At 38.1% G+C, this 25,596-nt stretch overlaps 1 protein-coding gene across 2 annotated transcripts in view; it reads left to right on the forward strand.

Moving 5' to 3' along the window:
- Window positions 1–7,933: 7,933 nt before the first annotated feature.
- Window positions 7,934–25,596, forward strand: part of LOC134536902 (nose resistant to fluoxetine protein 6-like) — an 89,578-nt gene continuing 71,915 nt past the window's right edge. For both annotated transcript variants that reach the window (XM_063376980.1, XM_063376979.1), the window contains exon 1: window positions 7,934–8,663. In XM_063376980.1, coding sequence (XP_063233050.1) covers window positions 8,495–8,663 — 169 coding nt within the window. In that variant the 5' untranslated portion in view covers window positions 7,934–8,494. The remainder of the gene's footprint in view (window positions 8,664–25,596) is intronic.

The raw sequence follows: 25,596 nt of genomic DNA on the forward strand, positions 1-25,596 counted from the left end.
CTTGAAACCTGTCACAGTTACAAGCCGCAAGCCTGGGGGTAGTTTTAGCACAACTATACTCCATTGCTGTTTTATAGTTTACGAGCCTCTTTGCTGTTGACTGGAATATTCAATGTTGTATCCGTTAGGAATGACACCATTTCTGCGACATTTGCGGAGGAAAGTCAAGTTATTTGAAAAGTTCGACTAAATGATTATTTTCGAAATGAAACTTCTTTGGGCGCGATGAGAGTAAAATTTGATGCAACGTTTTCGTGAAACATTGCTGTGAAATGGACAGAGATTAGGTACTTGGCAAAAAACGATATGAAGAGAGCACTATGCTATATACATTTCTGGGCTCGTTTTAGTTCTCCTCTTTATGCAATGATTCGTCCCCCCGCAAAAAAAGAGAGAGATAGAGGAACGTAAGAATAAGACAGAAAGTATGCGCATGCGCTTGTTTCAGAAAATTGATATAGGTATCCTGTGTAGTCAGCTGAGTGTGCCTTGAATTTTATATTTGCTACCGGCAAATGCAGACAAAAATTCAATTTAACATGTTAGTGCTTGTAATTTAATATGTATATATTCTTTAAATATAAATGAGGCGTGCAGTAATACTTTTTTCCAGGAAGCATTAATGTAAAACTAAACAGTTTGTGGATTTTTAAATTTCACTTTTAAATAAAATTACTTAAAATTTGTTTGTGTAACGTTGAAAAATTTTCACAGTGCATTTAAACAAAGCCAAACAGCATTGTAACAATCCATACTGTACTCTACAAGAGTATAATAACATGTTCCTGTTCCAGCAAACAATTAACAATAATTTATCCTGTTGTGAATCTAGATGTGCTTAGTGATTTTCTTTTAATGGAACGAAAAAAGAGATGGAAAGAAGATATCAAGGCCGTTGGGACGTTAATATGATGGCGGACTATTTCTGGATGATACACAGAGATGAAATAAAAAATCATGAACGAAAACCAACAAAAAGCAGCTTATTTTCAAAAAGAAAACGTTATTATTAATTGTTTTCTTCATGTATGCCTTAATGTTGTATTTTAATAGCTATAGACTCAATAAAACTTTATAAAATATTCTAAAATGATTCTCATTCATTTTATTAAATTTTTGTTTTGTTCTTTTTCGTATTCAAATACATATGCATCTGATAAATGTGACGTGGTACCTATATATAATATGAATACCGTTTTCGATTACTTTTAAAACAATTAAAACAAATAATAACCAATTAACAAAAAAACTTTTCAAAAAACATTTCGCAGAGCTGTGTAATATATGACGAGAATGTATCAACAAACAACATATGTTTTTGAAATAACAATCAATGATTCGCTCTCTTTCTCTCTATGTGCACACATAGACATAGGCTCTGAAAACATTTAACAAACACACAAAACAAATGCTCAAAACGTTTAACTCCCCAGTGAATAAACATAATCATTAAAATAAACGTGTATGTTATGAATATTGGTATTTATCTGTTTATGTAGAAATACTTGTTTTTAATATACATTCCTATGTTATTATATATTTTTTCATAATAGCTGAACTATCCGGCGTTGCCCCGGGATAAAATAATCATAATATAAGGAACACCACTACCAAGTTTTCAGTCTGTAGGGCACACACTTGAAAATCGGGAAATTTTTATTTTAAACTTCCATTGATTGCACGATCTCGGTGCATCAAGGCTACGCATCAGAAAAACCGGGACACCAATCTTCGGCTTCATGTTGTGGGAAGACAGGTAACCCCTTGGCAAGACGTGACGGACGCACCAAAAGATAGCGCGTTACGAGTTCAAGGTAACGCCATCTACTGACGAAGTTCTAAACTAAACTGTTCTTAGCTTTTTTAGTTCACTAGCAGCCGCGAGCTTTCACTAAGTGGATGGGTCTCGCCAAGGAGAAGGAAAGGAATTTGCCAGACCATACTATATGACCGTGTGGCGGACAGAGACAAAATGACACAAATTCACTGTTTGTGTGTCTATGACCTAACTCCTATGAGTTTCTATATAAAAACTGAATTCGCCCCTTTTTCACTCCCTTAGGGGTGGAATTATAATTGTATGTAGTTTATGTCACTCTCCAACCCATGAACTATCTATATTTAAAAAAAAATTGGTTGTCTGTAAAGTCGGTTTACAGACGATAGTTTAACGTGACGTCATAACAAAACATTGATGAAATGATTACATACTTTTATGAATAAAATTTAATCATTTTTATTGAATTATCACTATTTTGTATGGATACAAAGAAGGAGTGAAATTAAATCTACAATTTAATTGATAAACTTACTTTTATTTGCACTCATTAATTCAAATATGTTTATTACTTTAACGAAGAGATTATTTTAACTATAACTTTTATACATGTTTGCTATTTAACGATAGGACGATGATAGGAAAAGTAGGAAACGAATGGGAGTGTTTCAAGTTTAATGTGCCTCGAAAAAGTCAAATCGATGGTTGTTCCAATCGAGTGGAAGAGAGATAGATGCGGCGCAAGCGTACAATGAGCGTAAGGTACAACGCGCGTTACGGGACACTTTTTCATGCGTGCAGCCGGCGTTCATCGATTGATTAGACGTTGTCACGTCAAAAAAAATCATGTTGATCCGTTGCTCCGTTGCTGCTTGAAAGAAGGACGTTTGTCAACCAACACACTATTGCATTTATAATATATTATATAGGGATATTCTCTAATACGCTCGCTGGTTGGTTGCAGAAAGTGGGACGTTAGTAGGTGACCCACATGAATCATAGGCGGGCACACTGTTACAGAAACGAGTTCCAAAAACCTGTTCCGTTTTGTCTTGCGAGAGACTCCGGCTATGGAAATGCAATTCGAAACCAGATCCCGCGACTTTCTGGCTTAAAGGCTTTTACAGTCCTCTTTGTTGCATCGAGCAAAAACACCGAGTTAAAAAAAAAGGAGTAGACAGTCATGGGGACTGTCGACAGAAGTGAAAACATAAAATTTTGTTTTTACATGTGTAATATGAAATTTATTCTACGTAAAATGTACGCAAGAAAATGATGTTGGTGTTATATCACTAGCATGTCGGTGACGTGAACCCATAAATTTTGCCCCTACCAATAATAACTTTAAAACTAGAAGAAATAAAGTTTTTTTCATTGAAAGAATAAAAAAAAATATTTACTTAAATCTACAAACAATAAACATTATCTCTAATGAATCAATAACCCGACATTTGAAGAAATTTACATCGTAAATAAATAAACAAAAGAAAAAAAACATAACCTCAACTTAAATACCTAATAAAAATATCCAATACTCGCAATATGTACCACACAATAACGTTAAAATTTCCTTGGAAAATAAAGATAAAATTAAAAACTTGTAACTTTTAAAAACAGAATAAATTAAGTTTTATCCTTGAAATATAAAAAAAAATTACACGTCACGTGACCATGTTGATGACGACTTACATGAATTTACTCCCTATCCAAACCTTCCTGTAGAAGTTTTCACTTCAAATAAAAAAAAAAACTGGTCATACGTTATTGCTTGGTTTCCACTGGTTTTTGTATAGAAGAAACCTAAAGAATAGACAACTGAGACGAGTATATAAACACACAGAGAACAAGCTAATATCAGCTTATGTAAAATTTTACATGCCGTAACAACAAAGAATATTCCACGGAAAGAACTTTCATTAGAAATAAGTGAGTGAGTCTTTCAGTACTCTCTAGATTTCTAATATCGGTAATGAGCAAGATTATGTATTATTCACATTTTGCAAATAAACTTGTAAAAAGAAACTCTGGCACGAAAATTAACGTACAATTTTTGAAATAATGCCGAGCGTGATAAAGATTCGAATAATGTGTTTTAAAATACATTTCTTGACGCGAATCACACGTAGTTTCCGTAACCGCCGCTAGAATTCACTGTCGCGCGGAGCAGCTACGTCGACTATCGAATCATTCGATTTGCAGAGTAAAATCTTTTTACTATGTAATTGAAACGGGCTCCGTTTAAAACGCAAAAAAAAGACTTGAAAAAAATTCTAAACCCTGGCTTTGGACCTAATTTTCAACAAGGAATTTTATTAAAATACTGCCCATATTGTTAAAATTCATTAAACATTTAATACTATAAAGTTTCCCTTTGTAATTTAATGAAGTTTTTTGAACATACGCCACTGTAGTTTTGCACTGTTTGTCATGTAAAAATTCCAAAATTCCAAAAATAAAAAATATTAATATAAAAAAATTCACAGAAATCAAGACTGAATCATCTGATGTCGGACAAACGGAACCAACGATGAAACTAAACAAGTATTATGGACTACACAACAACGATAGCACTGACGAACACAGAAAGTTTCCAATGACAACAGTTGCCTGCCTGCATTTAATCTGTCTCGTCGTTGTTATCCAAATGTGATCGCCTGTGTTTTGTTATATTATTTTTTCATGACAAAATTTCCTTCAACTGAATTTTTCTGCTGTTTGATATTTAGGGGTTGAACATTATTTTGTTCGTGCTCTAATCGTTGTGTCGTCCTTAATACTTGTAGAGTTTCATCGTTGGTTCCGTTTGTCCGACATCAGCTGATTCAGTCCCGTTTTATATAAAATATTTTATCTTAATTTTTGACGTGACAACGTCTAATAAATCGATGAACGCCGGCTGCACGCACGAAAAAGTGTCGCGTTACGCACATTGTCCCGTTACGCGGTGTCCCGTTACGCTCATTGTACGCTTGCGCCGCATCTATCTCTCTTCCACTCGATTGGAACAACCATCGATTTGACTTTTTCGAGGCACATTAAACTTGAAACAATCAAATTCGTTTCCTACTTTTCCTATCGTCGTCCTATACTTAACAGAATAACACAGATTGGAAGAAGTTTAATAGCAAACATGTATAAAAGTTATAGTTAAAATAATCTGTTCGTTAAAGTAATAAACATATTTGAATTAATGAGTGCAAATAAAAGTTAATTTATCAATTAAATTGTAGATTTAATTTTACTTCATCTTTTTATCCATACAAAATAGTGATAATTCAATAAAAGTGATTCTATTTTATTCATAACAGTATGCAGTCATTTCATCAATGTTTGGTTATGACGTCACGTTAAACTATCGTCCGTAAACCCACTTTACAGACATTATTATTATTATTATTATTATTATTTCGAAATTTTTCCATGAAATACAGTGCGAAAACTGCAATGGCGTATGCAACAAAAAGAAAACAGCACCAATACCTAAATTCCCCGTTGCATGAATAATTTAAGGAACGTCTCCCTTTTGTATTCATGAACACCGGATCGCGCCGTTCGTTCGCCAAAGATGGCAGCACCTTGACTCTGGTCGCTTTCACGAAAAGTTACTCCCGCGAAATGCCGCACAAACAAAGAGAGCTAAGACGTCACACATTAAAAAAGACACCTGTGGAAGTTCTGGCCGCAGGGACATAAAACGCACGGCGTGACACCGCCCTAATGGCGACCTGGCCGCCGTGGTCAAACCCGAAGAATGATTCTTCCGGACGGTTTACTGCCATGGGGCGTTTTGCGTCACGTATCGTTGACGCACATCAGGTGTCGTCAGGTGTTGTCAGGAGTCGTCAGGTGTGGTCAGGTGTCGGAACGCCATGCCCCTTCGAGCGACCTCAGACGTTGCGTGCAGCGCGCCGTCGAGCGAGGCTAAACGCAGCGGCGCCGACCGTCAAAAACGTCAAGGACTCACCGCAACCAGCAATACAAAAAAAAAACAACTCTTCCCGCTGTTGCTGTCACGGCCGGCGGCGAGTGACGCCCCATCGTCTGGTGACCGTGAGCCGATTTCCGGTAGCCGTTTTACGTTCCCCGCGCGGGCGGATCAATGGGGCCTCTTCCTGGGCCCGCCTAGCCGTAGGTCTAGCGGCATTAGTGCCGTGGGCCAAGAGGCATTAGTGCCGTGGGCCAAGGGGCATTAGTGCCGCGGGCCTAGCGGCATTAGTGCCGTTGGCCTAGCGGCATTAGTGCCGTGGACCAAGGGGCATTAGTGCCGTGGGCCAAGGGGCATTAGTGCCATGGGTCTAGCGGCATTAGTGCCGTGGGACTAGGGGCATCAGTGCCGTGGGCCTAGGGGCATCAGTGCCGTGGGCCAAGGGGCATTAGTGCCGTGGGCCAAGCGGAATTAGTGCCGTTGGCCAAGGGGCATTAGTGCCGTGGGCTTAGCGGCATTAGTGCCGTGTGTCTAGCAGCATTAGTGCCGTGGGCCTAGGGGCATTAGTGCCGTGGGCCTAGCTGCATTAGTGCCGTTGGCCAAGGGGCATTAGTTTGTCGCGAAACGATCTCAAGACTAGCCCGGGATCGTCATATTTCGTGATCGGTAGAGTTTCTTCCGGGTGCGTTTGTACTGTCGGCACGTCGATCACAGTACAGTAAGAACAACGATTATCTCGTGACCCGATTAACCGGGCATTCGGTTAACCGCGTTCGCAATTAAAAAATTAAACAATTTTTTTGGGGGGTTTCTTCGCTAAATTGAATGTACCTACGCATAAAAAAATGTAAATACAATTCATATATTTAATTGAAACTGTGTCTTTTAGGCCATTAAAAATAATTTTATTCATACATATTTTTTACGAAATTTTTCTCTATTGTATAACCTAAATACATTTGAATTCGATTATCCGTGATTTTCGCTTATCCGTGCTGATATTCCCTTCCCCCTCCCAAATTACTCAGGTTACTCAATGTTCTACTGTAACTCAGCGCGGAAGCCATTGCGTCATGAATGTCCCGGCCAAATAAGGAGACGGCTTTTCTTCCAGACGGCCGCCAGTCACAAGGGCGAAACAGCTGGTGTAGGCATACCAAAGCTGCAGTTTAATAGGATTTCAGATTTTTTTGCCAAAAATTCTTGCTCCTAGTCGTGGGTGTATTTGTTTTAAAGCACTGTCACGCTGACAAAATTTTTTGCCTCCAACTATATTAGACACTACAGTTGGAGGGGTAATATTGAACGAAAAATGGCTTCCTATTTTTTGCGTTAAAATGACTTCTCTCGCAGACGGCCGCCAATTAAAATAAAAAAATCGTTAGCGCAGGCATACCTTATTGCAGTCCTTTTTTTTTTTTTTTTTTTTTTTGCGAAGAATACACACCGATATCAATTGATAATGTGTGCAGGTTTTCTCGGCCATTGTCTGAAGTAGCTTGGCTTCTGGGTTGCAGCCGCGTCCTTGGCGAATAACTCACCGACGTTTCGGTCGACATTGCAGTCGCCATCATCAGGGAGCAGTTACCTACATTGCAGTCGCAATCATCAGGGACTACCTTGCGACTGCAATGTCGACCGAAACGTCGGTGAATTATTCGCCAAGGACGCGTCTACAACCCAGAAGCCAAGCTACTTCCGATATCAAATGATAACATGTACCGCTAGTCAATAGTATTAAAGTACCTAAATATCTGTTTGAAAAAAAATAATTGAAAGGAAACATAAGATGCAAAAGTGCTATCGTACTAAATTACAGGAAAAAAGCCCTAAAAAAATAGAAATGACTAGAATATGAAAAAAAAAAAAAAAAATCAAGATGGCGTGCGAGACAGTGAGATGCCTCCGCCGGTGTCGGTATCTCGCGAGACTGATCTTCCATGCCTGCTCGCGCCCAGCCGGGTCCCCCCCCACCAACCCAACACCCTCCTCACTCTCCAAAACCTGTCGCAACCAGTTGGTAAACCTGTTGTTGATTGCGTCCTCGCCCCTCCAGACCCGACGACTCCCCTCCTCTCCCCCCTCCATAATCGTCGAGCGTTTTCCTTCCCTCGCCCACTGGGTCGTGTTTATTATCTCTTTCACTTTCAGGCGGTGCCAACCGCGCGCGCGCGCGCACCTTAGTCTATCCGGCGCACCCCCCCCTTCCCCTTCCTACCTGTTCTTCACCCGAGGTGTGTCTGCGCTTCTCGCTTACTTGTAAGTTGGAGTCTCCGAGTGGAGGAACCTCGCATCCAAACGCGCTCTTCTTGTCTACTCGTTCGTTGGAGTCTCCGAGCGCCAGGAACGCCGCGTGTGTGTTGTCCGTTGTAGTGCTTCGCGCTTGTCAGTGCGTCGGAGTCTCCGAGCACACACCCGGAATCCTGCGCGCAGGTCGTCGTTGGAGCGTGTTTAAACACGTCCCGAGATAAAGAGAGTGTGTGTTCCTGTGGGGCCCCATTCGTGATAAGGGTCGATGGCGCCAGGGAGGCGCTGAGGAACCCTCCCAAACCCCTTCCCCCCGCACCACACCGCCCGCCATGACGCCCGCCGGCAGGAAGTCGACGCGGCGGTGCCCGACGATCGCTATTCAACTCGCGTCTCCCGGCCGAGGGGACGCGCCCGGCGTGCCAACTCGCCTGCGCGTCCACCGCCGGCGATAAGCCCCTCCGGTACCTGCAAGAGGAGGGGGAGAAGCGGTGCGAGCCAGCTCGACTCTCGGGGGCCATTTTTTCGGGACATCTCACCCGACGATGACCCTGCGCGCCGTCGTGGCGCTGCTCTGCTGGGGCCTAGCCGCCGCCGGCAAGGACTCCCGGGCGTGCTTCGTCGGCGTCAACGACAGCGAGTGCGGCGACTGCGTCTTCGGCGACGCGCGCGGCTGCGGCTGGAGCCCCGCATCGCGCCTCGCTGACCATCCACGTGAGTACGACCCATTTTCATGTTTCCATCACGAAGAACGTAAACACATTAATAATCTGTATTTTTTTTTTGACGTGACAACGTCTAATAAATCGATGAACGCCGGCTGCACGCACGAAAAAGTGTCCCGTAACCCACATTGTCCCACTACGGATGTGTCCTGTTATGCTCATTGTACGCATGCGTGGCATCTCTCTTCCACTCGATTGGAACAACAATCGTTTTGACTTTTTCAATCACATTTTCGTCGTTTGAATTATTAATATTGTGTAAGTTAACGATCGTCCACCGATTTGCAGCCGACAATATATTTTTAATTTCCCGCCTACCACTATAAGAAATAAATACGGTGGACCGCATTACATTTTTAAAACTACCACAACACAAAACAAAATTTTTATAAATATGTATATATTACATCTGAAACATTTTTTTTTTGGGATGAAACTTTTTCACAGTAGCCGGGGTTTAGTCGTGGAGATGACTCATCAGACCGTAAACAAATAGTGCTACTATCAGGAGTGGGGCTCTCGACGATGTAGAGATTCAGACAACGGTATCTAAATGAGATATAAATTGAGATTTCGACAACGGGATTCTTTGCAGGTTTCTCGACGCGATGTTTAAAAAAAAAAAAAATAAGCCTCCGGTTTAAAGATCGTTTTCATGCTTTATTTTTTTATCGTTCAGGTAAGTTATTAGTTATTTTGTTTTATATTTCAGCAAGCTTACTGAAGTGTAAAAGTTTCAAGTCGAACGCACAGATCGGCCACGCACCGATTTTCTTGATATTTAACATTCACTAAAAAAAAAAATCTTGTATGCGAGTTAATGGAGTCAATTTAAAAACCACACGCGCCGCGTTTTAAAATGTTAAAAAAAAAATACTATTTTTTAAATATGTCAATTGAAATTAAATCAATATATATATATAATATATATATAATATATATAAAACATAAACACGCTACCGCGAACTCATGGTTTTCTCACGCCGGCGGTGGGATGACGTCTCGAAGTCTTGGATGTCGTGGGAAAATCGTGATATTTCTGTGATGAGTCGAGGTATTCCCTTGATAGTCGTTTTTTCCTCCAGCAGTTACGGAAGTGACGAAGGAGAGAAAAAAAACATTAATCCCGCTGACTATCTTGACAAAGTATAAATTCCCCTCCCCCTATAAATTACGTGCTTTTGGCAGTATTAAGTAAATAGTTTTTCGTAGCTGTAAGTTTATAATAGTTAAGCTCCAGATGCCGATGAAATTTAACAAACATTAATCTGTGGAAAAATCAATTGTGCAGGACAGGTTGTTTTACATTTGAAAATTAAAAAAAAACTACTTAATAATAGGTACAGCAACAAAAAAAAATGTGTATCATAACTATTATAATGTTGCGAGTGGGAAAACAGGGTAGTGAAGTTTAGCCCAATTAATTGTAGTTTGTTTATCACCTATATTTACACTCCGTTTAATTAAAACAATTTAATTGTCTGTCCACAAATTAATCACTGTTGCATTAAGTCCACAATCTTTTCCCCCTACTGGAGCTCGGCTCGACAGGGGCTATCTTTTACTGTTCGTCTCTTACCGCGCACCTCCGTCTTAACACACTTGCCTTGCTTTACCAACTCGTCCGCCGCACACACAACACCATCCCGGATTATTCAGTCCCCGATGCACCAATGTTCACACACGAAGTCCACCTCTCGCCGATCCGCTATCGCTCACCAACGGATCACACACACTCTTCACTTCACTGCCTCGTGGGTCGGCCTCGCAGTTTATATATATGTATATATATATATATATATATACACACACACGTCTCAGTCTTGGCCCTGGAAACATCTCGGGAGCCCTTCGAAGTGTCACGTCATACTCGAAGCTCCAAGAAAGATGGCGTTCTAGTTACGCCACATTACGCAGACAAAGGGAGGTGGAGGGGGGGGGGGGGGGCGGGTTTCCCTCCGGAACGTGCCGAAAACTCGAGACAAGGAGAGATGCGCCGTTCCTAATCGGATTACAGCAGAGGTACGGGTGCTAACCTGCCCGGGAGTTGAGGCATGCCCATGACCCCACGCTGGCAGGCGCAATGAGCCGTCTGGCCTGCCTCGTTGCCTCGCCTTTAGTATCCTCGTGTCAAATTTATCTTTTAATTAAAAAAACCATAAGTAATTAAATGTAATTTGGCAAAGACTCAACAGCCCCAACCCTATTGTTACCACAAAACAGCTAACATATCTGTGACGATCCAAAGCCTCAAAAAAAAAAAAAAAAAAAAGAAACAAAATTTTATCATCGTCATGAGAGCACCAACAAATGCAGTTATGGACATCTTCATGGATATCATTGGCATTGGTTTTTTTTTTTTTTTTTTTTTTTTTTTTACTTATTTGAATGCCACGTAGAAACAGTGTTTATTTTTCAGACTTTGTGTGTAAGTGTATAGGTACTGCAATGCAACAATGAATGGGCGTGCCCGCATGCAAGAACTAGCGTGTAAATATTCACACAGCAGGGACAGAAGCTTTTATTCTCGTCTGCTAATAGGCTCTAATTTTCATGTCATGCAAAAGAGAAAAATTCCCCCCCCCCCCCCCCCTTCCCCGCGTGGTTATCATATTTTTCCTAACCATGGAGGCTAGCGTCTTTCAAGATCACAATCGTACGTATGCAGTGAAGGACACTACGTGTAGTTGAGACCTTGTAACAAGATTTTAAATGTGAAATTTCAGCATTGGAACGATTGTAGTTCCTACATTTTGAGATTGCAACTGTGTTTCCGAATATAAAATGGGCAGTAGCTATTAAACGAACTGAGGTACGCTGTTAAACATTTTCACCTTCAATTAAAAAAAAATAAATTATCCAGGGACCTTCGTAAATTTACGGCCTTTTTGTGAATTTACGTACACTGAGTTCACATACTTTGAGCATAGGTCCAAAAGAATACCCTTGGTTTATAAACAAAACATAAAAAAATTATCTCGTTAGAAAGTCTATACACGACATAGTTTACACGAATATTCAGTCATGGGCGTCGCAACCGGGGGGGACGGGGGGGGGACACGTCCCCCCCAATAATATAAGTCTTCAATTTCGTCCCCTCCAATAATATATTTAGTTTCGTAGTTTCGCAGTTTCTCCTTTTGTATAATTAAAGATTTTGTGTGGCTATAGCACCAGCAGATATGTTAACTGTGTTTTTACAAATTTGTTCTCTGAAAATATTTTTTATAAAAAATAAATTATATATTGCAACCAACTATAATTAGAATATTTAGGAAAGAAAAATGCCTAAAAACCACCTTTTTGCACCTTCAAACCCCAAATGCTTGTTTTTCCAGGGGATGGTATTCCTCAAACAACTAAATCTATTGAAGTCCCCCCCAAAAATATATCCTTGCGACGCCCATGATTCAGTTATTTGAAATTCCGAAGAAAGTTTCGTTTATTAGAATTAAATTATTCGTTAAAAAGTTCGTAAATTTACTGTAATTTCTAACAGTGTACGTAACCCCTTTTGGTTATGAATATTTCGTATTTTCAAAGAGTACAGGAGGGTACCATGAGTTTCCAGCCTTTTCGAAAGATCAAAACGAGACTACTTATCAACCACACCCATGTTTAGTTTTAAACACAGACTGCCATTAATTGGAAATTTAATGGAAGAGCAATAATCGTGATATATTGCTTGATATTTGATTTATCGGTGAAAGTTTGGTGACGTCCGTTAATTTCAAGTGACTGGTTTTATTGGTTTTTTTTTTTCTTTACGTTACGGTGCTTTTTCCTTTGTTTAATGAAGGGGAGGGGATAGGGAATCATAAAGTAATTTTATCATTTTAGGCTATCCTAAGATCGCCCCCCGCAAAGTTTCCCAGTAAAATATTTATGGCCATACAATTGAATTGCTTATCAGCAAATAGGTCCTTCAAAATTGCGTGTCTTGAATATTTGTAATTTTTTTAAGTAGAATTTTTTTTTCTTTTTGTATCAGTAGATATTAAATAATTGGTACATTGTTCAGTGTTGACTAGTCTCGTTAAAATTGCGTAGGTACGTCTGAGTTTCAGTGAGACAATGTATGACATTTTGTGAAAATTTCTTTAAAATATTTGTGCTACGTTGGATCATGGAGGCTAGAAGTTAAGGGGTTGGTGAGTGCAGTCATTGCCTCGTTCTTAAATGAAGTCGAACGTGAGTAAAACATTGTTTCGGTTATAATGAATTTTAACGCTATTTCTTTGCTAATGTATTTTAAACATTTTTTTAATAACAATACTCACTTCATGGTGGCATTTTTATGATTCTTCTAGCGAGTTACTTCCAAGCAATTAAAAAATCTTCCAAAACCAGCCTTTAAACAGTTACGAATTATTTTGCTAACCAATTGCAAACCAAATTGGCTTCAACATTTGATCATACATCCACATAATGGACTAATACTTCTATCCGTCAAAGTACGATTTAAAATTTGATGATGATACCTAAGAAAAGTGTGTCATTGTTTTAATTAGTAGTTGTATTTGACTGTTTAATGGGGAAAATCCGTATCCAGTGAAGCCCCATTCTATCAGGAGAGGAGTATCGGTCTACATCACCACGGCTCTATGGAACAAACACGCCTGGTTCAATAGAATATCGTCGACAGTTTTTTTACGTCTTGAGTTCCCTTCTCTTGGTTGCGCAATCGCACAGGTGAGCGAGGGTCTGGACAGGGTATTTTATTTTTTAACGTCTTGCCTGAAGAGAGAAGGACAAATAGTCGCGTCTGGGGGCCACCGAAACCGGTTTTTTTCTCCCCTCCATCCGGACCGGTTTCGTCCCATCACGTCTCGGGTTTGCTCTGGTCTTGGTTCCCAGCAGGCTGACTGTAAACAATCGCTGAAGCATGCCGTGTCCTCCGGGAAGCCTAAGATGTACATCAAGCTCTGTCCCTGCCCGAACACGCCCGAATATTCACCTTAGGCCAACCTTGGGTTTATATATATATATTTATATTTCTCTGTTTATTTTAATGTAGCTATACTAACCTAACTAACCGTAACCTAAACCGACCACTTTTAATATTTGAATTCATTTTTCCTGCCCAAAAATAAAACAAATCCAGATGTTGGCCGAAGATGAATATTCGGGCAGGGACAGATCTTGATGTACATCTTAGATTTCCCGCGTCCCCCAGTCACTACTTGAACACGAACAGAATTCCATGATTACGAACCTTACATGCGTAGCGTGTTTCGTTATAGATAGACAGCGAGACTTTATAAGCAAGGCTGTGGATAGAAACTAAGGGTTCAAGGGGAAATTAATTTGCCGGGTCTCTTCCCTATTAATCATTATACAATTTTTCAAGCGTCAAAAAATATATTTATGTATAAAAAAAACACGTGAGCGAGTCTTTCAGTAGGCCTACTCGCCAGAGATTTATAACATCTAACCTCGGTAACGAGCAAATTCACGTGTTCTCACGTCGCAAATACACTTATAATTCGAAACTCGGACACCAAGTTAAAACGTATAATTCATTAACATAATACCCAGAGTAATAAATATATAAGCAAATTGTGTTTTCAACTACATTTATGTACGCGAAAGAGGCGCGTGCATAGTTTCGAAGGGCAAGCAACGACTGAATAGTTCATGTGTTCATCAAAATAATCGATTTTGTAGGTAAAATATTAGTTATTTTCTTAATTCATAACTTACATGTATTTTAGTATCATCTGTTTATATTTCAAGCAGCATTTCAAATTTTGGTTAATTTTCGTGTCGTCTTTGTTGATGTACGTGTTAATTGCAATAACAAACATGAAACCACGAATTGGCAACATGAAAGAACTATTGTAGCAGCTCCTGAACTTGGTTATTGATTACGTTAAACTTTATCTTTGATTAGTTAGGCTCCTTTTACACAATCAACCATGTTGAAAGATTTAATTTTCCCTTATAATTTCACACTCTTCAACATTTGTTATAGATGGATTACAACGCTAATCTTTTAGTAGCTTCATATCACGAACTGATTCATGCGTGGTGTTAGGAATTGTCAGGAGACTAAATGCTGTGACTAAATGAAGTATCCCGTTTCTTAACTTCGCAAACGCCTTATTGAGACGCCCAAAACATTGCGAAAATATCGTGGTTGGTCAAGTATGGATCATCGTATCCGTCGTTGAACGTAGTCACTTCCATGCAATACAGTCATGTAGTTCACTGCTATGGAGTTAGCTGGAGCTTCGAGCACACAAGACAAGCACACGCACTTTCACCTCGGTATTTGTCGACGGAGCGGCGCGTTATGATAATGGTACCACATTCCATTGACCCAACGGCACATTCGAGTACACTCCCGGCCAGGACCGTTAAAATATCCGATTTCCTCGAGAAAGACCATGGACGCCTCCAAGTTGTGGAGGTTTGGGGAGAGAAAGAGAAAGAGAGAGGCCATTTATATAGTACATGACTATATACATATCTATACCTCGGAGGAATTTTGGGAAAAAATGCACTTCAAATCTAAACTTGACCATTGTTTGAAGTTCTTTCTTGTGGAATGTAACTGTAACACTAAGATGTACGATGTGTCAAAAAAATCACATATTTTGGGTATAAAACAGTTGAGTCAAATGAGTGTGATAATCTTTAAAATTCTTTAAACTTCTCTAATGAAAAATACGGTTTTTGCGACTTAGTGTCTTAGGTACAGATACATATGTATGTAACGTATACTTATCCGTAGCCTATGTACATACATTTCATCACATATTATAAAGTATATGCGTATACTCAGATAGTTTAAACAATTTAATAACTTAAATTTTTTTAAAGTAGCAAAATCAACTATTTTACATAAATCATAATGTACATCAAATCTGGTAAAAACAATGTATGCAAGTGTTTCATCCCTTGTACCCACCAATGAGGACTAGAGTAGTCATGATCAGGATCACATGATTTCGTGGCTTTTGTCTTGGTGACATGGCTTCTTGGCCACTGGTTGGTCAGCAGCACCAACCAATCACAGAAGCTAATCTGCAATTTGCTAAACCAGCTAGCCAACCAGAAGGGGAAAGTAATATGTCTCTGATTGTCCCACAGCTACAGTCAAAAATATTTTCAAGGCTCAAGAAATCTGCCAATACTCGCAGTAGGTGTAGGAGACTTGTCATCCTGATGATGGCGAATGCAATGCCAACAGCAACGTTAGCGAATTATTCAAAAGGAATAGCCGTATGGTTTATTCTGCATGAGAAAAGAAGTGCGTGTGTTTACGTGTGTTTACGTACGTGTGTGTATGCGTACATACGTGTGTTTATGTGGATATGTAAGTGTAGCCTATATGTGTGTGGGTGTGTATAAATTGGAATGGCAGTTTTTTAATCTATTCGCAATTTCACCTTAGCTTTGGATTTAAATTTTCAAAGACGGCAGTGCTTATGAATGAACAACTGAAGCGTAAGGATTCAATTACTACCACACAGAGTTTGTACTACACGAGAAAAATACGATTGTTAGTAGTCTTTTCAAATTACTTACATACATTTTTCTTCTATTTTCTGATGCATGAGCATTTTGACGGTTAACGGAACTTAACAAGTAATGTTTAGCCTATCGACGCGATAGATTTTCCGTAGACAGTTCTGTCAGTTGCTGTATTCCATAAATTCACCAGCGGATTTATCCATTCGACTGCACCTAAACTTGAACCCATTGTGTATTGAGTGCCACGAATAATGATAATTATTTCCTGTCGTTATTTTCATAAAAGCAATTACATTTATTCCCCTACCTTCCCCTCCCCCTAATATTCAGTAACTTTATTCTAAACTATGAAATTGAATGTTAACCTTCCAACTCACAAAAGTTTTAAGGATTAAAATATCTAAGATGTAACGCTATGCCAACCTCTAACAGGTAAAAATACAGTTATAATTATTAGAAGTTTTGGTGGGATTGGATGGGAATGTTTTGGTGGGATTGGATGGGGATGTTTCGGTGGAATTAGATGGGAATGTTTTGGTGGGTTTGGATGGAAATGGTTTGGACGTAACTGGATGGGAACGGATGGGGATGAGAGCTACGATGATGATGATGATGATGATGATGATGATGATGATGATGATCATAGTGACTTTGCGGCTGGCGATGAAAAGCAGAAGACTGTGGGACGGGAAGGGCGCGTTGAAGATGGAAGCAAAAGCAGAAGAGACGTAGTATTGTAATCGGCGTTAGTTCCGATGGTGTTTTCATCGGCGCCGAAGGGAGGAGAATCGTGTGCGAAGGGGGGAATCCTTCTTTTCACTGACGAGAGAGCCAAACGCCCGATCGTGCATCTTCGGTTTTTTTGGTTCGTTGTAAAAGGTTAGGTTAGCTACATTATAAATACTTCAAAACATTGTGGACGGTTGATTTGGTTAGGATGGCTACATTAAAGATACTGTCAAATCATGTAAACGGTTTCATAGCCCTGGATAGCTACATATTAAAAATGTTATGTGCTAAGCAATCCATAAAATGATTTTACAGTATTTTTTAATGTAGCTGTATACTTACCTAATATAACCAAACCATCCACAACGTTTTTAAAGTATTTATAATGTAGCAAACCTATCCTAATCGACCGCAATATTTAATGCCACACCGGTTCATACAATGAGATAGAACGGGGGGGGGGGGGGGGGGGGGGGGGGAAAGCGGACAACTTCGGGTGTTGCTCTCCCGTCTGTGAAATGATGGCTTCCCGTTCCGTGGCCCGTCGACGGCGACCTCTCCGAGTCTGTACAAGGACGGTCGACGGCGGTGTCGCCGCGCGCAGGAATGCAGGCGGCTATCGGGGCCGCGTGGAACAACAGCCGTCGCCCCCCCCCCCCCCCCCAGGAGGAGGGGGGTGGAGGAGGGGAGAGTGGGGAAGACTAGAAACTCACTGACTCCCAATCAGCTCCCGCGAACACATCCAATAAATAAATAAATAAATAAATAAATATATATAGTTTTAGGCATTTAGCTTTAAGTACACAACATTTCGCGTTAAACATGCGAAATCAACACACCACAACACCACCAGCGATAAGGACACACAGTGCCAATTCAAAATAGTGCGAAGCACACAGGTGAATGGTCGACCCCCTGGGGTTCTCTACCTGTTGTGTTAGTGCTGACCCTCATGTCTGATGGCATCGCTCGCCTGGCAGGCCTCACCTCCAGTGCTGTGTTCTGAAAGGCATGAGATTTTGAATTACAGCTTAAATATATTTAACTGGCAGCCTGGCGGGAAACGACTAAAGTCGCCCCCGAAACAACCAGTGCCATCCCAAGCACATGCGGACATCAATGTCCAAGCCTCCAACCCCCCGCATGGTAGACTCTTTTCTACTCTGTCCAACTCTTCTTCCAGATCCATCCTTCTGTTTTCCCGCAAGCCTCCTGCTTGATATTAATGCATGAAATTTTGCATCCCTCATGTCAGTGAGGGGAGTTAGTCATGGCGCCAATCGCTGCCATGGCCGACCAATCCCCTCCTAGCACATGATGCATGCTACCCCTCCTGCATGGCTAATACCCTGCATGATTAGAGCGTATGGGCTTCGGCCTGAGACGCACTTAGTCTCCCTCCCTAACCCGGACCCCTCCCAAATACACTTAGTTTTAATTTAGGTTAGGAAAAAAAGAAAGAATTAAATTCCAAAGTTGGGCCCACCTAGCGACTCTCACTCGTGCGACTCCGCGGTTTGGGATAAAAACAAACCACAAAATAACACTGAATCAGTTAAAACATAATATACATGTTTTACACTATTACACGTAGAAATATTACACAACCAAAATATTTAAAACACTGTCATCCAACTTTTGTTACAATCAAAATTACAAATAATGAAATAGCGATATCACTGCGTTGTGCACAAATATTAAAAAAAAAAACTTTCTGTGGTTATGTACTCAAAGAAGTTCATGTTTAATAAACCCGACGATTTAATTAAGTTGCTGAAGGGTTTCATTGTATGAAATAAAACATTTATGCTCCTGCTTAAACCTGAGGTAAGCTATTACCAAGAATTCTGTACTCAGGAGTACTGCAAGTTCCAATATAATATAGTTATATTCAAATAAGGTGAATATTTCTCAATAAGTAAGCAACTCTCACAAAACTATATTCTTGGTCTTCACAAACTGATCGATATAAGGTCAGTACTATCATTACTTGAAATTCCGGCGATGTCAGTATGAAAATGTTTTTTTTTTTTAAATTTGACATCTCCAACACTATAATAGATTTAGTACTTAAATTAAGATTTTTAAAACGCCTATTTGCAAACAGTTGTTTTAATAGCTTTCCAGTATTACCTGCGGATATCAACCACGGTAAAACAAAAGAATGCCAAAAGTAATATAAAAAAAGTTAACTTTTCTGTAGCTTTAAAACCAAATAAATAAAATATTTATACAAAAACTTTATTTTTGTAAGCACACACATATTTTAACTAAAAACACTCTCTTAATATGTAACATTTATTTCAATATAACTTTAACATCGACAGTGCAAGCTCTTAGATATTTTTTTACTAGTCTAAAATTATTTATATATAATTATTTTACAGCGGGACTATAATTATGTTTGCAGAAAATCAACTAAAAAATTGCCAGACTAGGTATACAAATTATATATTACTGTTATGAAATTACATAATTCATGTTGAAGTTGAACGAACAACATAAGAACACATAAATCTGTTCGTTACTGAGGGTAGATGTTACTGCAAGTACTACACGTGTTAATAATGACACACGAAAATACAAAAACTCGTGGAATAACATCATGTCAGTGTTAAGAAGACTGCAAGTATCCGCTCTACCACTCTGGTTCTGGGGGTTAGAGCGCCTGCCTTGTGACTTGTAGGACCCGGGTTCGCGCCCCGGCTCCTCCAAGGCGGATTGCCCAGATAAAATGGTGGCATTTTCTCTGGTAGGAATACAATCCCTTGTAACAAGTCAGGCTACCAAAGAAACGGTGGGCGGAACAGAAAAAAACGTACCAGGTGGCTTCCAAATGGGGAGCCCGTTTCTTTTCTTGGGCTCCCCATGCGGTGGCCATTCCGGGGGTTTCTCCGGGGAAACGGAGTTTTGCAAAAATATATGTTTTAGTTTTGTAGCGTTTTAGTTTTTAGTAACTGTAGCATTATGATCCACCATGTTATAAATAAATTTAAAACATTAAAAATATTTTTGATTTTGTACATACAATATTTGAATTAAGTGTGTATCAGTCAGTGAGTGGTTGTATACCGATGTTGTGTGTTCAACCATTTATCGGTATATATTTTCTTGAAGTATTATTGACGGTTAAATTTTAGAGAGAAACCTTTGTTTTATAGTATTTTAGAAGTTTTTGACAAAAAAATATTTATAGGCACATGAATTTTATTCCTAAGAATATTAGTTCTGAAATACCACATATTTTATATATATAATACGTGTGTATGTACCAGTATAACATCCAGATACAAACAAAGTATTCTATTTATTTCAACATGAGCACAGCCTTTGATACCTTCCGACATAATCTTATGATTAAAAAAATATCAATTTCAGGCCTCGTCAATATATATATATATCACGCATTGCTTGACGAGGCCTTAAATTGATATTTAATAAAATTTATATTTAATATATATGGTTTAATTATCTTACAAATAGACACTTTTCAGTCAAATTTACTAATGCAATTTCATGGTATTAGGTGTTCCGTAAAGTAGCAGTTTATCTCAACTACGTTATAATATTAAATAAATGATATTCCAACTCTAATATGATTTAATCAAGAAAAGAATCTGATGAAAAAACAATAATTGAAAAATATGTTTGTGAAACTATTCAGCAGGATATTTTTGCTGTCCAGATTTGATTTTTAAGTTAACAAACGTCTCTGAATTACGATATCATTTATTGTATAACCTTTAGTCAAAAAACTAATTTAATTAATCATAATTATCACATAGTAAGTAATAACAATAAACGTGGTGTCCTCTTTTAATACCTTCGAGTTATATTGGATTCCAAGCTGTCTTTCACCAACATGTACTAGATAATACCATAAGGAACACATGAAGATCTTTAGGTTTTATTAAATTTAAAACTTTCTCCGAATCAAATGATTTTAATTAGAAAAGAATGTAAAGTACGCAGAAATATTTCTTAGTTAATATTTAAAAATTTCAGGCATTTAAATTATTTTGAATATGTTACATTCCTATATAACAACCTATTTGGATTTTCTATTTATTAGACGTTCGATCAGAGATGCACTTTTTATTATATACATTTTATTACCATTTTTGTTGGTTCAAACATAATGACTCGGTTTGGATTAAGAATTCCAACTTGCAATTACAGAATTAGTGACACTTTTAAAACCATTAGTAACTATAAAATGTGTAAAAAATTATAACTTTTTGAATAATTTAGAAACATTCATCGGTAAAAAACTTAACCAAAATGTTATTTTAAACTTTTATAATCTAAATATTTTATTTTGTGTACAACATTTTGGTTTCTGTTTACGATTTTTAACATGAACTTTATCACTCTGTGTGTTGTGTTGTGTTGTTTCGTGTTAAAGTATCAGTGTATGTCATTTTTTGGTTGTTATTTTATGTGTCATAATTCTTTATAGGTTTATGTAAGGCACAAAAAAATTTCATTTTGATCTGACAAGTTTAATGAAGCAGAATAATATGCTACGCTTAGTAAATTTTTTTATTTCCTAATATAAAAAATTCTTAAATTTTAGCAGAGTGCATTTTTGAAAGACTGCAAGCCTGTGTAAAGCCCACCAACATTCGATGTACGAACCTATGTCTCCCCTAGAGCGCCTGTGCCTTCTACACATACAAAATATTTCCCTCGCATTTCAGCATCTTAAAAATACATTTGGTAGACTTTTAAAGATTTTATATTGATATTAAAAACCTTAATAATAAAAAAATTACATAAGAAAACCTTTGAATATTTGCGTTGGATATGCACTCATTAAATAATGATCTACAATTATGTAAATTATATGAAGTTACATTACGATTTTATGAGTAAGGCCGTTTTCCTCATTCCGTAGAATGTATAAGAAATTTTGGCAGAATTCCCCTTTGTCCTTTTTAAGTACCATAATGGAAAACTAATTTTTTTTTTACAAATTGTGGTAATAAGATTACAGTGCTGCTCCCTATAACACATTTTTGGAAACATTTGTTTCTAATAGTGCGCGATCTATGATGTGATTTGTGATTGCAACTATGACAGTCAGAAGCGTTATCTATAGCCTTTAAAGTTAACCTGAGAAACAGCTAGAGGGTTGACAGCGCCACCTACCGAGTATTCTATACACTACTTCGAGAGCAATGCTGCTGTACTCATTCCACGGAGCATGTAAGAAAATATGGCAGAATTACGTTACGTAACGTTATGGCCAGGCGGAATTCTACCATTATGGTAGTTTTCCAACTCACAGCTCGCTCAACTGACTCCACATCATCGACGCAGAACAACATATCCACGTCCATTTACGTTTTATGTATAGGCACGGTAGACGGCTGAGGTTCGCTCGAACGCAAATTTTCGCGCCTATTTCTTCCCCACTGGCTCATTTCTCTCGACTACTTTTTGTCTCATTCGATACTTGCGATACTTATCTGCATTTTTAAATTGCTTCCGCTCGGGCGATTTCGCTTTTTTTTTCTTTCTTTTATCCAACATAAACAAGTTTTCGCTAAGGCATTTTTAGATTAATGGCTCCAAAACCGAAGCTAGTAGCTTTAATAGTTATTACACACAACTAGCACCACTAAGTGCTCACTTTCGAGCAACTTATTTAAAGTTTAGTTACAGCTCTCACTGACTGCAATTAGATGCTTCCCACCAACACTCATTACGTCATCACTGCAAAGGTTAACCGGGTGAGTCACGCGTAACGGCCACGAGCAAAGCCTGCTCTACTAAGATGCACATTTGCTTTAACTCTGTAGCTTTTCATTGTTTACGGGTTTTAAGCGGTGTCGAATCCTCAGCCCAAGTGACGCCCAACCCGAGATTAACAACATTCACCTTACCTCATCGGTTAAGCTATCTCCTCAGAGGGGGACAGTATTATTTATTTATTTATCGACTTATTTTACGTGGAGAAGTTAAGGCATGCCACTTTGTCTACCACTTAACCACAAACCTTTTGTAAAATTAAATGTAAAGTTATAATACAGCAAGAATACAAAAGTAAGCAAACATAAATAAAATAAAATAAACAAGAACATGATAAACAACTTGCAAATTATAGTAGGAACTAAATAAACTAGTTACTTACAAGTAACTAAACATGATTCACCGTTATTGAACCATATGTTACTGATACCACAAATTATATTTTTTAAATAGTAAACACAGGACAGTAAAAAATAAAAAAAAATAAAAAATAAATCTCATGCCATATACAGTGGAAAATAAAATATATTTATGCAGAACTGCTTGAATATCTAATTGGTATCTGATGTCATAAGTATCTAATTGTCCAATACTATAGAGAGAGAAAAAAGCAGCAGGTAGCTGTACAGTTTTGATAAAGTGTTGATACAAATGATTTGAAGCTGTTATTTTGATGACGATGTCGCCCCAAACTCGGTACGTTTTACGTACCGATCATCTTTAACAATCATTTATCAGTCGTCTTTTCAATAGCTTTAGAGCAGTCAATCGTCGTGTGGATAAAATTATTAATCATGTAACTGAGACTAGATTTAGCCGGTATAAAATTGTTGTAGCAACGGGTTACTACTGTGAATACATTCTCAAGGTCAAGCAATGTTACCAAGTGCTCATTGAACTTGAATCGTGGGATCTTGAGTTTAAAGATGGCAGATGTGTTTAAAGCTTGGACGTTGACATCGTTCCAGTCATTTTTTTTTAGAGCCCTTGGAAGTTTGACTTTTCACGTCGAAAACGTCCGTTCTGATAAATGAATAAACAGGACAAACGAACAGAACACAACTAGGCAAGAAATCATTCATCTTCGCGATTTAGGAATATTTTAAATGTCGCTAACATAATCCGACCAAACTTTAATTTTAATTACGATCACCTAGACGTGTAAAAAATTAACTTTACGAACGCTGCTTGTTTGAAGATGGGGAAAAAAAAAAGGAGAAGGGTGGTTTGTGGTTTCCTGACTCTGTGTCTATGAATGTTACACACGTCAAGCCGCGCGGTGAAACCATAGAATATCGATGCAGATAGACCGATTCTTGTGTTGTGAGAGCGGGGCCAACGTTTTCGTGCGATTTGCCAGTGGGATCGTCAAAATCAGTTAATGTTAAGCAATGGAAAGTGAATATTGTTTTGAAAAAAAAAATTACTTCAACTTGCATGCCTTATTTAAAAAAAAATAAGATAAAGTATTTATTTGACGCAGTTCACCTTTAAATCTCCCTTTTAACATCTATCAGACACGTGAGTACTGTATTTAAACACGGCTGTACGCAGTTCTATGATATACAGAATGGGGGCTTAAATAATCGTCAAAACTAAAATACTAGTCAAGCTATGGTTACATTTAAAAATGTGCCGGGGAGCCAGAAATATAAATGAAATCAGATTGGGTTTATCGCCACAGCCGTAACCGTGTACACCAAGATATGCCGGAGCTCTGTTATGTAGAATGTTAAATCGGCGAACTAGCGCACGGTACGTCTTGCATAATGAAGGTAGAAAATAAGGGAGTTGTTGTGTGGAAATATTCGCCAGGTTAATGATATTAAAGACAAAAAGGAGAATAACCCTTCACCCCCTCTTTTAATCTAGATAACGTAATTTTTTGATGTATAAACATCATAGTTCTTGGTATACGGCAGGGGTTCCCAAACTCTTTCAGTTTGTGGCGTACATAAAGGTTTAGTATATTGTCGCGGCGCCCTGCCTAGTCAAAATTACGTGTACAATGAAAAAAAAAAAGACAACAAAGATAAATTTTTATGACACTAGGCACAAAAATGAAAACAACTACAATCGAAAGCTCACATACCACAATCTGGGGTTCGCATAGGTATATATATATATATATATATATATATATATATATATATATATATATATATATATATGTACACCTCTTATTACAATAACATGTTAAATTACGCAGTTGGATGTTCAGATAAAATTACACTTTAAACAATAGTTAAATAAATTAGTATGCGGTTTTTTGTCAGTCTAAATTCAGGTCATATATAGGCCATATTATATATATATATATAACTATTGTTTGAAGTGTAATTTTATCGGAACATCCAACTGTGTAATTTAACATTTAACATGTTATTGTAATAAGAGGTGTACAGTCATATATTTTTATTCCAGCGTGTACCATTTGTTTTTTCAGAACTATTTGTGTACAAATAACACCAACGGACTAGTTTTGAAAAATTACGCGACAAAAATGTAAACATACGAAACCTTTGTATATGTAATTTTACGATATTTTTTTTCAAGGTATAATTTAATTTAATGCGTATAATCAGGAAAGTATCTTTGCCTTGAAGTCCTTCAGGGAGTATCGAATTACAGAGAGTATCAAAACTTCTAACATTTTAAAGCTTTGGTCTGTTGCCAAATGATTACACGAATTATGCATGTTCCTATTAATTAAATGTGATCCACCTCGTGCTTATTAAGGAAAGACACCAAATGTTCTTAAAAGAAAGGTTAATTCTTACATAATCATCTAGCTGTAGTAATGTAAAAGAAGCTCACATTGGGATACAAGAAATAAATTTTTTTTTCTAACGACGAAGAAAATTTCACACCTAAATAAATAGCTAAGTTAATTAGAACGCTTAGGTTAATGTTACTGCGTATTTCGTGAAATCGGTGGAACAGGGTATTATGTAAGAAGC

Source organism: Bacillus rossius, chromosome 11, assembly GCF_032445375.1.
Source record: "Bacillus rossius redtenbacheri isolate Brsri chromosome 11, Brsri_v3, whole genome shotgun sequence".
Taxonomy (NCBI): Eukaryota; Metazoa; Arthropoda; class Insecta; order Phasmatodea; family Bacillidae; genus Bacillus; species Bacillus rossius.